The sequence below is a fragment of the Artemia franciscana genome, chromosome 19 (genome assembly GCF_032884065.1).
Source record: "Artemia franciscana chromosome 19, ASM3288406v1, whole genome shotgun sequence".
Classification (NCBI taxonomy): Eukaryota; Metazoa; Arthropoda; class Branchiopoda; order Anostraca; family Artemiidae; genus Artemia; species Artemia franciscana.
Genome location: NC_088881.1, coordinates 9101486 through 9115982, shown reverse-complemented (window position 1 = coordinate 9115982; position 14497 = coordinate 9101486). Strand labels below are relative to the sequence as shown.

Sequence of the window (14497 nt, the reverse complement as noted above, 5' to 3'; positions counted from 1 at the left end):
AAACTGAGATAAACTATACTTCTCTGCCATATTATTACACCAAAATATTGCTGAGAAACGGGAAATGCTAGATGGCGTTGATAATTTTCTGAAATGCGTTTCCATTCTCGTAAGTTACTCATATTCTTTAGTTGCATTTTGTCTTAGTATGACCTTCTTCGAAAATTTTATGAGAATTGATTCTTGTTAAGAAGGAACTTAATCCTAGAGAGTTGATGACAAATATACAGATTTCAAAAGGCAGGGAATGCTAGGAGCTTCTTAGCTATAGAGCTTGGCTTGGAATGTGATTAAAAAAAAACTTGGCTTGGCTTGGAACGTTCCTTGTACAGTTTCTTTATTTAAACTTTCTTCTAGCTTGGAAGCAAGATAATGAGTCTCGCTGTATTGGTTTAAGTGATTTAAGATTCAGTTAGAGAACATAATGAGTGAGCTAAACGATATAACTACCTTAATGATAGAACTTAAATGATTAAAAATAAATTCGAAATAAATTCAAAATAAATTATGTAAACTTTTATTTTGCTCACGTTATTAGTTTATCATAGAGTTCATTTCGCATTATCTTAACTTAAGCGGCGTCATTTCATTCCGAACTAAGAAGGGGGGGGGCTAAAAACCTCTATGGGCCCCCTAGAGTGGCCAGGTCAAAGTTGTTCAAGAACAATATTTCTTCACAGTGGTTTGCATAGTCCTCTCCCAAAGTCGACTAATAATAATAAGAAGCAATTTAAAAGTGTTTAATAAACACAGAAAGAACTTAAGTAGGAAAGTTATTCTAAATAACTTTACTATTCTAGCAAATTTTACTATTCGAAAATTTACTATTCTATTCCAACACTGTGAATTGACGAGTTCTAATTTTTTTTCAAAAATATCAACCGTATCATCAAAATCCAACGATCTTTTCATTAAATTATAATAATTAAATTTTATTATTATTAATAAAAAGTCTTTTTATTGAGCATCAGACCACTGAGCCTTTCGTCGCCAATTGTTGATCTTTAAAGGGTAAAATTCTATTTAATTGACTTCTTGCTATCTCAAAAAGGGTTTAGGTTAGGAAAATGAAACTTTCAGGGATGAATCTACAGACTAAAGTATGTCCCGGGAAGGTTTTTGAAGCAACTACCTCCACTCCTTCTCCCTCTTGATGGCCCTGACCTTTGATGACCTTTAAAAATATGTGTGTTAGAAAAGTGAAACCTTGCGAAATAGATTTTCTGCTTAATTGAAGTACAACAAAATTGTTTTCAGCTTCATAACTTTGCTAAATTCCATTTTATAAGGTTTTAAAGATATGCAAATACATTTCTTAAATTCTGAAGAAAAAAACATTGATATGGCTCAAAATTTTACTCAAATAACAAGAATTGCATTTTCAGAACTAAAGGCAGAGAATAGGGTAAAATGTTGTTTTGTCAAAATTTCAATAGGTATAGATCTGTCATTTGGGCAAATTTCAGGGCACTCTTGAGGGAGAAGGAGTAGAGGTGAGTACTTTAAAATACCTTCCCGGGACATACTTTAGCCTGTAGGCCCATCCCTGACAGTTTTATTTTCCTAACCTAAACCCTTTCTGAGATAGCAAGAAGTCAATTAACTAGAATTTTACCCTTTAAAGATTTGTATTATGTTCAGAACTTTGGAAAACGCTATTGACATTGCCTTCAGACGATTTTGAAGCTCAAAGAGATCTTTAGGCTTACTGGCTAAAGAGTATATCTTCACACAAGATCCGTTTGTGAGGCCGAAAGATTGTGTCAGTGTAAGCTTCTTTGTAATGCACTGCTGCACTAGCTAGTCGGCTAGTATCGGGAAACCACCAAAAGCGAAAAGATGGGATTAGCGCAGGCGCAGTAGACAAGCTCATTGTTGTTTTTGGTTTTAAATCCTTTAATTATTGGCTAAAGAGTCAATAAACTTCTCAACAAGAGTCTTGTCGCAAGATCCGTGATCAAAAGATCGATTTTGCTTACATTAAACAAACGCAAAAATCGCCGTAAGTGATATATATATAAATATATATATACACTGGATCATTGCTCAGAATAACGTAAACAACATGTGCAATTTTATTACAAATCCTGGGTCAATTACTTTATCGTAATAAAAGTTGGGCACTGTGGTTGTAACAACAAGAAAATACATGTATGTATGATGTATGTATGTATGTATATGTATGTATGTACATGTATGTATGTACATGTATGTACATGTATATGTATGTATGTACATGTATGATGTATGTATGTATGATGTATGTATGTATGTATATGTATGTATGTACATGTATGTATGTACATGTATATATGTACATGTATGTACATGTATATGTATGTATGTACATGTATGATGTATGTATGTATGATGTATGTATGTATGTACATGTATGTATGTACATGTATATGTATGTACATGTATATGTATGTACATGTATATGTATGTACATGTATATGTATGTATGTACATGTATGATGTATGTATGTATGTATATGTATGTATGTACATGTATGTATGTACATGTATGTACATGTATATGTATGTACATGTATATGTATGTACATGTATATGTATGTATGTACATGTATGATGTATGTATGTATGTATGTATGTATGATGATGTATGAAATAGGAATAATAAATAGATATGCTTGGGAATGAAGCATATAATAATGTGCTTCATTCCCAAAGCACATAATAAAAACAGTCCAATCAGGAGTCCTGGTTGAACCCAGTTGATGTAGTTTAAGTTGGAATCTCATGATTCAACGTGGTAACATTGGCAAAATATAATATAATTGGCAAATATTTTACATGAGACAGTGGAATGCAACTTTAAATGAATATTTTGACCCTATATCCAAGGGCCGTAAAATATAATCTTGAAAACCAAAACATTTTCTCAAAACAGTCCAACAAGGAGTCCTGGTTGAATCCGGTTGATATAGTCTAAGTTGGAATTTCATGATTCAACGTGGTAACATCGGCAAAACACAATAAAATTGGCAAATTTTTTTTATGAGACAGTAGAATGCAACTTTAAATGAATATTTCGACTCTATATCCAAGGGCCGTCCTCAGCAAAACAAATGAAAAATAAAAACGAAGAATATAAAAGAACTCACATTAAAGTATAATCTTGAAAACCAAAATCTTTTCTCAAAACAGTCCAACCAGGAGTCCTGGTGACCCGGTTGATGTAGTTTAAGCTTGAATTTCATGATTCAACGTGGTAAAATTGGCAAAATATAATATACTTGGCAAATATTTTACATGAGACAGTGGAATGTAACTTTAAATGAATATTTCGACCCTATATCTAAGGGCCGTCCTCAGCAAAACAAATGAAAAATAAAAACGAAGAATATAAAAGAACTCACATAAAAGTATAATCTTGAAAACCAAAACATTTTCTCAAAACAGTCCAACCAGGAGTCCTGGTTGAACCCAGTTGATGTAGTTCAAGTTGGAATTTCATGATTCAACGTGGTAACATTGGCAAAACACAATATAATTGGCAATTTTTTTTTTATTATACAGTGGAATGCAACTTTAAATGAATATTTCGATCCTATATCCAAGGGCCGTCAGCAAAACAAATGAAAAATAAAAACGAAGAATATAAAAGAACTCATATTAAAATACAATCTTTAAAACTAAAATATTTTCTCAAAAAAGTTCTAAAATCATTACTTCAGGGAAGTTCAAACTGGAGTCCAGGTTGAAAGTGGTTGATAATTTGAGTTCGAATTTCACGGTTCAACGTGGCAACATTAGTAAAATTTAATAAAATTAATTAGTTAAATTTATAAAATTAAAATAAATTTAATAAAATTAATTAATTTAATTTAATTAAAATTTAATACTGGTGAAAAAATTTAATAATTTTTGAGATAACCAAAAGACAAATGTTATAAAATCGTGACTTATTGGACATGACACTTTAATCTGACCTGGTTTTTAGCAATTAGTATGTTGGTGGTTGATAGGTATTTCCCCATTTTTGTGGGTATGTGAGTTTTATTTATCTTTTTTGCTTCCGCCTCTTTTTTAGTTTTTTCTTTGTTTGTCTTTCTCCCTACATTGTTTCTCTCTATAGATCTTTTGCTTGTTTTTTTTCTTCCTGCATTTCCGAGAATAAAACCTTGCGGGGGTGGATATTTTTTTTTTATTATTTTTTTTTACGATTAAAAAATCCTAAATACTATATTAAATTTACTGGAAGCCAATACATGCGACGAAAGTAAAACACTTCAAAATATGGATGAAAACTTTTTTATTGACAATGAATAGATATAAAATTATTTAACTGGATATTTCAAACACATATACAGTGTTCATCATCAGCAGTAAAATATGTGTAATATATATGTGTAATATATAGCAATATATGTGTTCGAAACATCCAGTCAATAAATCATTGACATTCGAAACATCATTGTCAATAAAAAGTTTTCATCCATATTTTGAACTGTTTTACTTTCGTCAAGGAAAGGCAGTGTGGTCTACGAAGTTATCTACTTCGAATATATGCGACACCCGCTTCACTTAAAGTAAAAAATGACGAAAATCCAAAATACCTGATTAGAAAAAGTTTTATACTCGACAACAGCATCTGGCTTCCTTTTAGGGGGCTCCACTGTCGGAACTATCTTATCTGACTGACGCTTTCCGCCAAAATTACCAGCGCCTACTACAAAAATGTTAAACTGGTTTCGCATGACCAATTCATCACTTTCATCCCTTGTTTCAACATCGCAGACTATGAGGGCACCAGATTTCTTATCCACCAAATCAGTTATTTTAAGCTTTGATGTTAGTATAGCTTCACCTCGCAAGGGCTTCAGAACTTCAAGGTATTGTTCTCCATGGAGGACTTTGGATAGATCAAACTGCAATTATGATAAAAAATTATTTTATATGGAACGGTAAAGATGTATTACAATAACTGTATAAAACTGTAGTAGCATAGTGGGTTGGTGCTTTATTTATTTATTTTTCACCCACACTGTACATAAAGTAAAAATAGTGGAGTAAGAATAAATAAAAAAAAAACACAGAGAAAAACAAATACCCACACAAAATCAATTTGCTTTTATTAACTGAAATTAAGTGTTAACTTGTTAAGCAAAATTAATTAGTTTAATTTGCTAATGCTTTTCGGACGAATGCTTTTTGTCCGAAAGAGAATTCAACTTTCAAAGGAGAGTTACCCCTTTTTAAGTTGCTTCATGCCATGTATTTTTAGAATATTTTTTTCTGATATTTTTTTTCTGGGATCCGCTACAACCTAATAAAGAACGAAAGCTAACCCACGGGAACGGGAATCGAAAATATAAAAGTAATACAAGTATAAGTATTTGAATATATAAAAAATATAAGTATATAAGAGTAAGAATAAAAAAATAAAAAAAAAATACACACAAAAAATCAACGAGAAAAACGGATAAGACGGTGGTGAGGGGATAGGCACGCAGAAGTTGCACTGTGGAGTTTTCTGTGAAATCTCCAACTTTAAAGTTATATTAGGAACTAGAAAATTTCTAACAAGAATCCGGTTTTTTGACCAAGGTGGAAGATACAGAAGAAATTTACAATAATTGAAATAATTTATCAGAATTCTTTTTAAATTATCATTACTAAGATGGGGGAAAAGACATGAAGCATAAAAGACAGAATTATCACAGAAAGTAGAATAAAGTTTGCTTGGCAATCCGGAGCCTATGGTCCGTGTTGGACCCTAACAGGCGTAATTCCCCTATCAGGGCTAATTTCTGCAACAGGCACCCTATGCGCCATCAATGGCTCTGAAAGATCTTTATCCTATCCTTATAAACAACATGATATATGCGCTATCCAATGGGCTAACCCAAAACAGACGCTCAAACAACGATTTCAACTCTCAAGCATGCCAAAAAGAAAAAGTTTTCATATTACAAAGGAATCTGAGAGGTTTTGACAATCAGATATTATTCGGTACCTCATACATTTTGAAAATTGCTTCAACAGCCCTTCTTTGGATACTACCAACAGACTGATTTGCTAATATCATAATGGCCTTGGAATGAAACCAGAAAAAAAATGAGGCAGAGCACCCCCAGCCGAAGGCAGAGAATCGTGAAGCCGGTACCTGAGCTACGCACACTATTGGTCGGCATAAGAATTTTTTTTGTAAAGTTTTAATTTGATTTAATTTAAATTAAAATTTAATTTAAGTTTTAATTTTTGTTACATTAGAAAATTTTCTATTTAGTTATTATTTTGAACTCAATTAAAAAAGTCTTTTTAAGTATCGATTTTAATTTTATTTTAAGTTTTATGTTATTATAAAATTTTTCTTTCAGGCTTTAATTTAATGTAAATATCTTCCTTTTAAGTTTCAATTTTGTGTCAATTTATATTTGATTTTACTTTAATTTACAAACCTTCCTTTTGGGTTTACTTAAGTTAAAAAAAAATCCTTTTAAACTTTAATCCATTTTTTTTTATTTGAAAAAAACCAAATAAGGTAATAAATATATAGACCTTAAATAAAGGATGAAAAAAGGATAGGATATCTTTTCATGAAGGAAAGAGTAGGAGTAGGAGACGAAAAGGATTATTATTATATTATAATACTGTTTATAATTATAATGGATATATTATAATACAATTAATAATATCAGAATTGAAAGATAAACCAAAATTATTGAATAAAAATAATACAAATTGATGACGTAGCATGCTGCTCCTATGAAAATAATTATTATTATACTTAACAGCAAATATGTAATTAGTTGCATACATTGCTAGAAACCTAAAGATGAAATAATATAAGCAGCCCATTTGAACATTTCAATATTACTTATCCAACAAGCTGGATTACTTACCCTTAGCGTTTTACGAGACGTAAATAACGTAAGGAAGAATACTACTCGAAACAGACTTGATTAGTTATTGGATAAGTTACACCTCCCAACCCCCGAAAACGTAGGATAACTGAGGATAAATGAATTCAAATGTAAACAAACAAATCTTAGCGTTTCCAAAATGGAAAAAAATATCAGGGGCCGGCCACGACTATGCTCCCGAAAAAGTGACTTTAGTTATTTCACAAATAGAAAAAAGACATATCCTTTTCCAGCTTTTTCCTTTTTGAACACAATAAAGGAACTTCCCTACGAAAAAAATCCCCAATAATTGGTTTTAATCAAGATTAGGGGGCTCAAGATCAGGACAACGCAACTCCTTCCCAGTTGACACCCAATGTTTTTAAACCTTTTGATAAATATTTATAATCACTTTTATAGGGAAGCCAATCTAAGCCTTCTAGCCACTTTAGCGGCTATAAAGCTTAGAATAACAAATAAATAAATTTAGCAACTGTACACCTTGTTATGCAAAATTAAGACAGTTGTACATTTATGGAAACAAAGACCTTCGAACAATGGAGGAAAAATAAAATAAACTAAAGACAATTTTGGAATATTAAACAAGAAAAAAAAACACAAACTAAACAACAAAAAGACACTGATAATTTTTAGTGAAGCACAAATAATGCAAAGGCCTTTAGAGACTCCAGAAGGAATGTAGCTCTAATGGTATTTGTGGCTGCTTCTCTTCGTTCGAAGTTTGACTGGATCATTCATTAATTCATGTTCGTTTTGAGTTTTTTCTAATCATTCATAGCTTTAACTGTATCTTTCTATTTGATGTTATAATTGTAATTGATTCTTATAAGGACCCCATGGCCTGGAGTCTTTATTATTTAATTGTTGTTTATTATGATGGACGATCGCATTGAATCAGTGGTTATAGAACTCGTTGATGTCAATCAGAAGAAAATGCAAAGTTTGTAGTAAGTTCGTATTGCCTAAATAAAGTAACAGAAGATGTTGTACCTCTTCTGAGTAGTAAAATAACCCCTTGACAGAAACAGAGTCGGAAAATATAGACTATAAAACCTGAAAACTAAAAGCTAAAAAAAAATGCCAATAAACATTGTGTGCAGTGATAAATTAACAACTTATTTCTTAGCGTAGGGCGTATTTGCCCACACAGAAGAGTTAATGTCTTCTTGCTTACTTTTCATGGCCCTACTTGAGTATAATACAGTAAGGCTAAAAATCTGTATTTTGAGAAAATAAATTACAATAGAAAACAGGACCTAGCATTACGAAATTAGGATATTCAACAATATTTTCAAAAACGTCTCCTTTATATATGATTATTTATGCTTCGATTTATTGAAGAAATAAGATAGATTCAAAATGTGTCCGACATAGTTTCATTTCTAAACAGTTTCCTTGAAGGGACTTTCCGGTCGACTTTAACCTCATTTACTTCACTCCTTGGAGAAAAGACCCAAATGCACAAGAAAAGATTACGGAAAATTGTTTGTGTATCAAATATCTCCTTGGAAAAAGGAGATCCAAATACACAAGAAAAGATTACGGAAAATTGTTTGAGTATCAAATATTTCCTTGGATAAAGGAGATCCAAATACACAAGAAAAGATTACAGAAAATTGTTTGAGTATCAAATATCTTCTTGGAGAAAGGAGACCCAAATGCACAAGAAAAGATTACGGAAAATTGTTTGAGTATCAAATATCTCCTTGGATAAAGGAGATCCAAATACACAAGAAAAGTTTACAGAGAATTGTTTGTGTATCAAATATCTTCTTGGAGAAAGGAGACCCAAATGCACAAGAAAAGATTACGGAAAATTGTTTGAGTATCAAATATCTCCTTGGATAAAGGAGATCCAACAAAAGATTACGGAAAATTGTTTGAGTATCAAATATCTCCTTGGATAAAGGAGATCCAAATACACAAGAAAAGATTACAGAAAATTGTTTGTGTATCAAATATCTTCTAGGAGAAAGGAGACCCAAATACACAAGAAAAGATTACGGAAAATTTTTTGAGTATCAAATATCTCCTTGAAGAAAGGAAACCCAAATACACAAGAAAAGATCAAAGGAAATTGTTTGAGTATCAAATATCTCCTTGAAGAAAGGAGATATTTGAACAAGAAAAGAACAAGAAAAATTCCCGAATGAACAAGAAAAGATTACAGAAAATTGTGTGTGTGTGCCAAATATCTCCTTGGAAAAAGAGACCCAAATACACAAGAAAAGATCAAGGAAAATCGGTTGTGTATCAAATATCCTTATTGTTGAACATCCAAACTTCGTAATGCTAAGTTCTTTCTTCTATTGTAATTCATTTTCTCAATCAATAGGTTTTGAGCCAATCACGTTCATTTATCCCTTTTTCGTACAAGTTGCAGGGTTCTGTTGGACATCAGGCATAAAAACTTGAGCGCATGGTCTTTTACGAAGATTGAAGAGAAATACCCAAACGGAATCAAGTAGATAAAGAAAAGTCCCTATTTCTGTTCTTTTTTGCTGCAAAACAGCAATGTTGGTCTAACATCAAGGAGGCACACTCGTGCCTCTTTAAAGAGGCGAACCACGACAATGTTAAGCGATCTTCGGTTATAGTGGTCGCAGAGGGATGGGGAGGGATGCATTTCGTAACCCGAACTCCAACTAAGAAACCTGCCAAATTTCATCCCCCTCCGACTTTTCCTTCATGGGGAAAATCTGGCCGAAAGTTTCGACCACCCAACCCCACCCCCCCCCCCCTATAACGTTGTCCGATCGGGCTGAAATTCACAAGTTAAGGTCCCCTAGGGCCCAGGAGCTTATCTGCGAAATTTCAGCTCGATCTGTTTTCCAGAAACCACGCATAGCCACATAATGTTCATGTTCTCCTTCTTTTTTTCCCTCGACGCCTACAGGTCACAGCCTGACATCGGATCTGGGTGTACGAAGACTCATTCGACGCGGAATTCTCCGAGTAATTTTCCTGAAAAGTTTCGTCGGAAAATCTTAACCCCCCGATTTTCTAGCTTAGAAAAACCCATTTCCCCATTGAAGGTAAAATTTTCTCTTGTAATAACATCACTTGTTTGAAAAATTGTTACAGTAACAGCAGTTTGGCGCAGCGGAAGCGTGCTGGGCCCATAACCCAGAGGTCGGCGGATCGAAACCGCTAGCTGCTAACTTTTTAAAATTTGTAAAATTAGGTAATTTTGTCAGTTTGAATTTATTGATACAGAAAGGGAGAAAATAAACATGGAAACATGTGATCAGAATTACATACTGGAATGTTCACAAGAATTTATACTGAAGCGGGGGTAAGGCTTGATGGAAGCAAGTTAAAAGAACCATTTAAATTGATTTCCTAATTGAAGCCGTTGGTGAAATTTTCTATTGTAATAACTTGTTTGATAACAAGCATAACAGCAGCTTGGCGCAGCGGAAGCGCGCTTGGCCCATAAACCGGAGGCGGGTGGGTAAAAACCACTAGCTGCTAAATTTTTAATTAAGCTGCTAAACTATTAAAATTATCAAAATTAGATAATTTTGTCAGTTTGAATTTATTGATACAGAAAGCGAGAAAATAAACATGGAAAATTATTATTAAATTACATCCACCATGGATTGTAGAAAAACGTACAGAAATAATATGAAAAAACTTCGTTTTCTTAAAGAGTTAAAGAGGCAGCGTCCCAAAGTCGAACCTTAAAACGTACAGGAATTAGGAGAGGCAGTAGGGGGGCTGCCGCCCCCCAAACCCCCGCTTTTAAAGACTCTTTTATACAGGTTTTTTGTTGTGGGGGGCTGCCGCCCCCTAACCCCCCGCTCTTGGCTTTGGAAAGGCCCTCTTTTAATTAACAAAAAATTGAAATGAATGAATAATGGAATAACTTCGAAAAATGTTAAACACAAGAGGACAGGAGAACCATTGCGCCGAAACTAGTAATTAGTAACAATGAAGTCCCCCCACAACAAAAAACCTGTATAAAAGAGTCTTTAAAAGCGGGGGGTTTGGGGGCGGCAGCCCCCCTACTGCCTCTCCTAATTCCTGTACGTTTTAAGGTTCGACTCCGGGACGCAGCCTCTTTAACTCTTTAAGAAAACGAAGCTTTTTCATATTATTAATCTAAAAAAAGATATTCGAGCAATGGCGAAAAAAAAGACACTTCACTTCAACTAATTCAAGACACTTGATAAATTCAAGATAAACTCAAGAAACTCACTTCCTTGCGACAAACAGGGTTGAATCAGCGAACATTCCCTTCCCGCACCTTTAACCCTTGTGCTGTCACAAGCCATCCTTTACGTTTGATTTACGCCTTACGGCGGGCTCGATCCAATGACCGAGAGATTGGTGTCTAATACTCAAAGATCTAAGCAAGTCAGGCCATGTTACTTGTTTGTACACCTTAGGTGAATTTACAAACAAACGAACATGTTTCCCATAAACTAGAGTTCCCTAGGGTTACAGCCAGTTACTGATTAAATGAATTGGATTAGATTTTGTCTTGACATCAGTTTAATTATTGTTGGCGTCAATTTGAAGCTCCTACGTAAAATAGCCCCCATGATCACATTGATTTCTCTATGCATTTAACTTCTGCCGATAAAGGAATCTATTCTTAGTCTTTCATTACGGACACTAAAAAAAGTATATCGTCGGATTCGAACCCATCACTTGTCTTTATATTAGTTTTATTACCGTTGGCATCAATTCTAAAACTCCTAAAAAGTCAAAATCACCCCTTTTACACTGATTTTAGCTTAAAGAATTAAGTATTTGAAAAAAAAATAAGTTTTTACTCTACCTCAATTCCAGGGAGTGATCCCGTTAGAGCACCAGAGCTTGACAGTGTCTCTTGAGCTGCAAGTATCCCAAACGTGGGAAGCGGTGCAAAATTTTCTCCTCCTTCATAGAGTACATCCAAAGCATTAGAATCTTCAATAGAAGCACCAATGGCCAGGGCATAAAGAATCACATCTTTGGTGGTGTATTCATACTGTACCCCTTCTGGGTCCCAGTTTAGTGCTGTGGCTACTGGATCATCGTAATTAATGGATTTTGGTGTAGATGATGTTGTGTTTTCAATTAGGTTCTGCACAATCTGGAATTAAAATTACGTTAAGGTTAATCTTTCCTTTTTAAGTGTGGCTCTCTTTAAGAATCGGAATACACTTAATATATAAGTTTTACAGACAAAAAGCGTTGAAAAATTTGGAAACAATAGCGAAAATGTGGTGCTCCCCTTAAAACCTCAAAATTTTGAAACAAATAAAAGAAAAATCTTAGAAAATCGCAGTTTTCAGGTATGAATAGACCGAAGACCTATCCAGTGGCTAAGCCTTTTATTGTGATATATTTGGTACTTTAAAATAGTAAAAAAAAATTTTTTTGCATGCTCACCACGGTCTGCATTGCGCAGGTACCTATCTCGTGATTAAATGCCTTCGACAGGGAGTGCTGAAGGCATCGATTCGGCCTTCAGCCGAATCCTGATAGATTCCTGCTTCCATTGATTCCTGAATCGGCCTTTGGCCGGGCGTGGTTGGGGGCAAATCATCCGACTTTTCCCTTGTTTTTCCTCCAGATTTTCCAGGTACCCATTTAAAGCTGGGTGGCCTCTTGTTGAGCTTACAGAGTCACACCATTGAATCCCGTTCAGACCAAATAACCAGCGACACCAGGAGTTGAACCCCCCTAAATTAAGACACTAACCAAGATAAATTAATAACTAATGGTTCATGACACTCATTACTAAAGAGGGAGTTACATTAATTTTCTGAAATGATTAACTCAGTGATCGATTGGCTATGGAAGCAAAAACAGTCTAATTTCCCATCATTCGACGAGAAAAATTCCTTCATGTGAAGAAATATCGATCTTTCTTCTGTTTTATATTAGAGGTGAAAAGTTGACTATTCTGACCGGCAAAAATGAAGTTAAAGAAAAATGCTTCTTGCTCAAAGGAAGTACCGTTGAGTCTACATTACAATTAGATAGATAGAAAGAATCCTTTATTTTCATTAATTTATACACAACACAAATTAATTAAACATACCTAAAACTAGAAGGCCAAACGGCCTGTGCTCAATGGCTCAGTTAACTAATTAAATCATATTATCGACACCACAAAAGACAACAAAAAGAAGAAGAAAAACAGATTAAATAATTATTTTCACAGAGAGTCCGCTCTTACTCTACGACTTGAATAAGAAGAAACTGTTTGACCTGTGATTTCAATAAAGAAACTAAATCAGGACCCCTAATGCTGTCCGAGAGGCTATTAAAGAGGGTTACAGCCACGTGACGAGAACTTCGATTGATAATCTTTTTAAAGCAAGAATTCGATTCAATTTATATATATATATATATATATATATATATATATATATATATATATATATATATATATATATATATATATATATATATATATATATATAAAGCTGTTTCGGGATATTTAGATCCAATTCGACCAACCAGCTGAGATACCCCTGGTAACGTCGCGTGATCGCTTTTGCTTAAAAAAAATTACCGTCTTGTGTCATATTTTCCGAATAGACTCAGTTGTTGCGTTAAAAAAAAGTCCTTGAACTAACACTGAAGCTTCATACCGTCTAGCAAATTCGCTTAATATACACAGCATAAGATATTCATAGTGCATTTCTGGCATATCAACATTGATTATCCGCCAAATCCTATTACTTATCATTAGAATTTCACGAGACGTAAATGACGTTATGACGTAAATGACGTCAGAAGTTTAGTTGTCCAATAAGAGATATATATCTCGGATCGGGGTGAAAATTCTTATAGAAAGAGATATCTAGTTCTCTTCTGCTTTGCATTAGTTGAAAAATTTTGCTTTCTGGGGTTTGGGACAAGCCTAACTACTTATCATTTGCATTTCACTAGATGTAAATAACGTCACAGATTTAGTGGACTGCTACTTGACAGGGTCTAGATTAGTTGCCACATATATTACACCTACTAACCCCAGAAAATGCAAGATAAATGAGGATATGGTGATGTCACATGTCAACACAAAAATTCAATCTTTTCAAAACGGGAAAAAACATTCAAAGCTATATTCAGAGGACAATAAGGAATCGAACTTAAATAAATGAACTTAAATCGAACTTAAATTAATCGAACTTAAATAAAGGTGGAAATAGGATCGAACAGGAAGCTCATTTATTAAAAAAAAAAATTTTACTAGCTGGAAAACCAAATTTTCCACCTTTAATTTGAAACGGAAGAGAGCTAAATATTCTTCCACCTAAGAATTCCTTTCATCAGGTGATAGAAAACTACTATTCCTTCCATGTCCAGTCGATCAGTAAGTTTATCATTTCAGCAAATTCAGGTTCATATGAAACAATGCAATAAGCATAGGTATGCATCATATTTTTCCAGATTGCCATCCCCGAGCCAGGCCCTAGTCACATTCACTTCCGTCATTAAAAAAGCCTAATTTTATGAATGACATGGGGTTGTTCTTGACTTTGGCGTTACACTTGTATTTCAGAGACGGAAAACAAAAATTTCAAGAAATTGATTTAAAAGATTTGCACAACACTAATTTGTTTCAACTGTTCTCTACTAATACTATGTCTTCTTAGCTT

The 14497-nt window shown here is 33.7% G+C and overlaps 1 protein-coding gene across 1 annotated transcript in view; it reads right to left on the bottom strand.

The window, feature by feature from the left end:
- The window catches only part of LOC136039060 (peroxisomal multifunctional enzyme type 2-like), a 55772-nt gene that overhangs the window by 12124 nt on the left and 29151 nt on the right, over positions 1 to 14497 (bottom strand). Inside the window, exons 7-8 of the mRNA XM_065722545.1 lie at positions 11680 to 11976; positions 4584 to 4895 (exon numbers count right to left, since the gene is read on the bottom strand). Coding sequence (XP_065578617.1) covers positions 4584 to 4895; positions 11680 to 11976 — 609 coding nt within the window. The remainder of the gene's footprint in view (positions 1 to 4583; positions 4896 to 11679; positions 11977 to 14497) is intronic.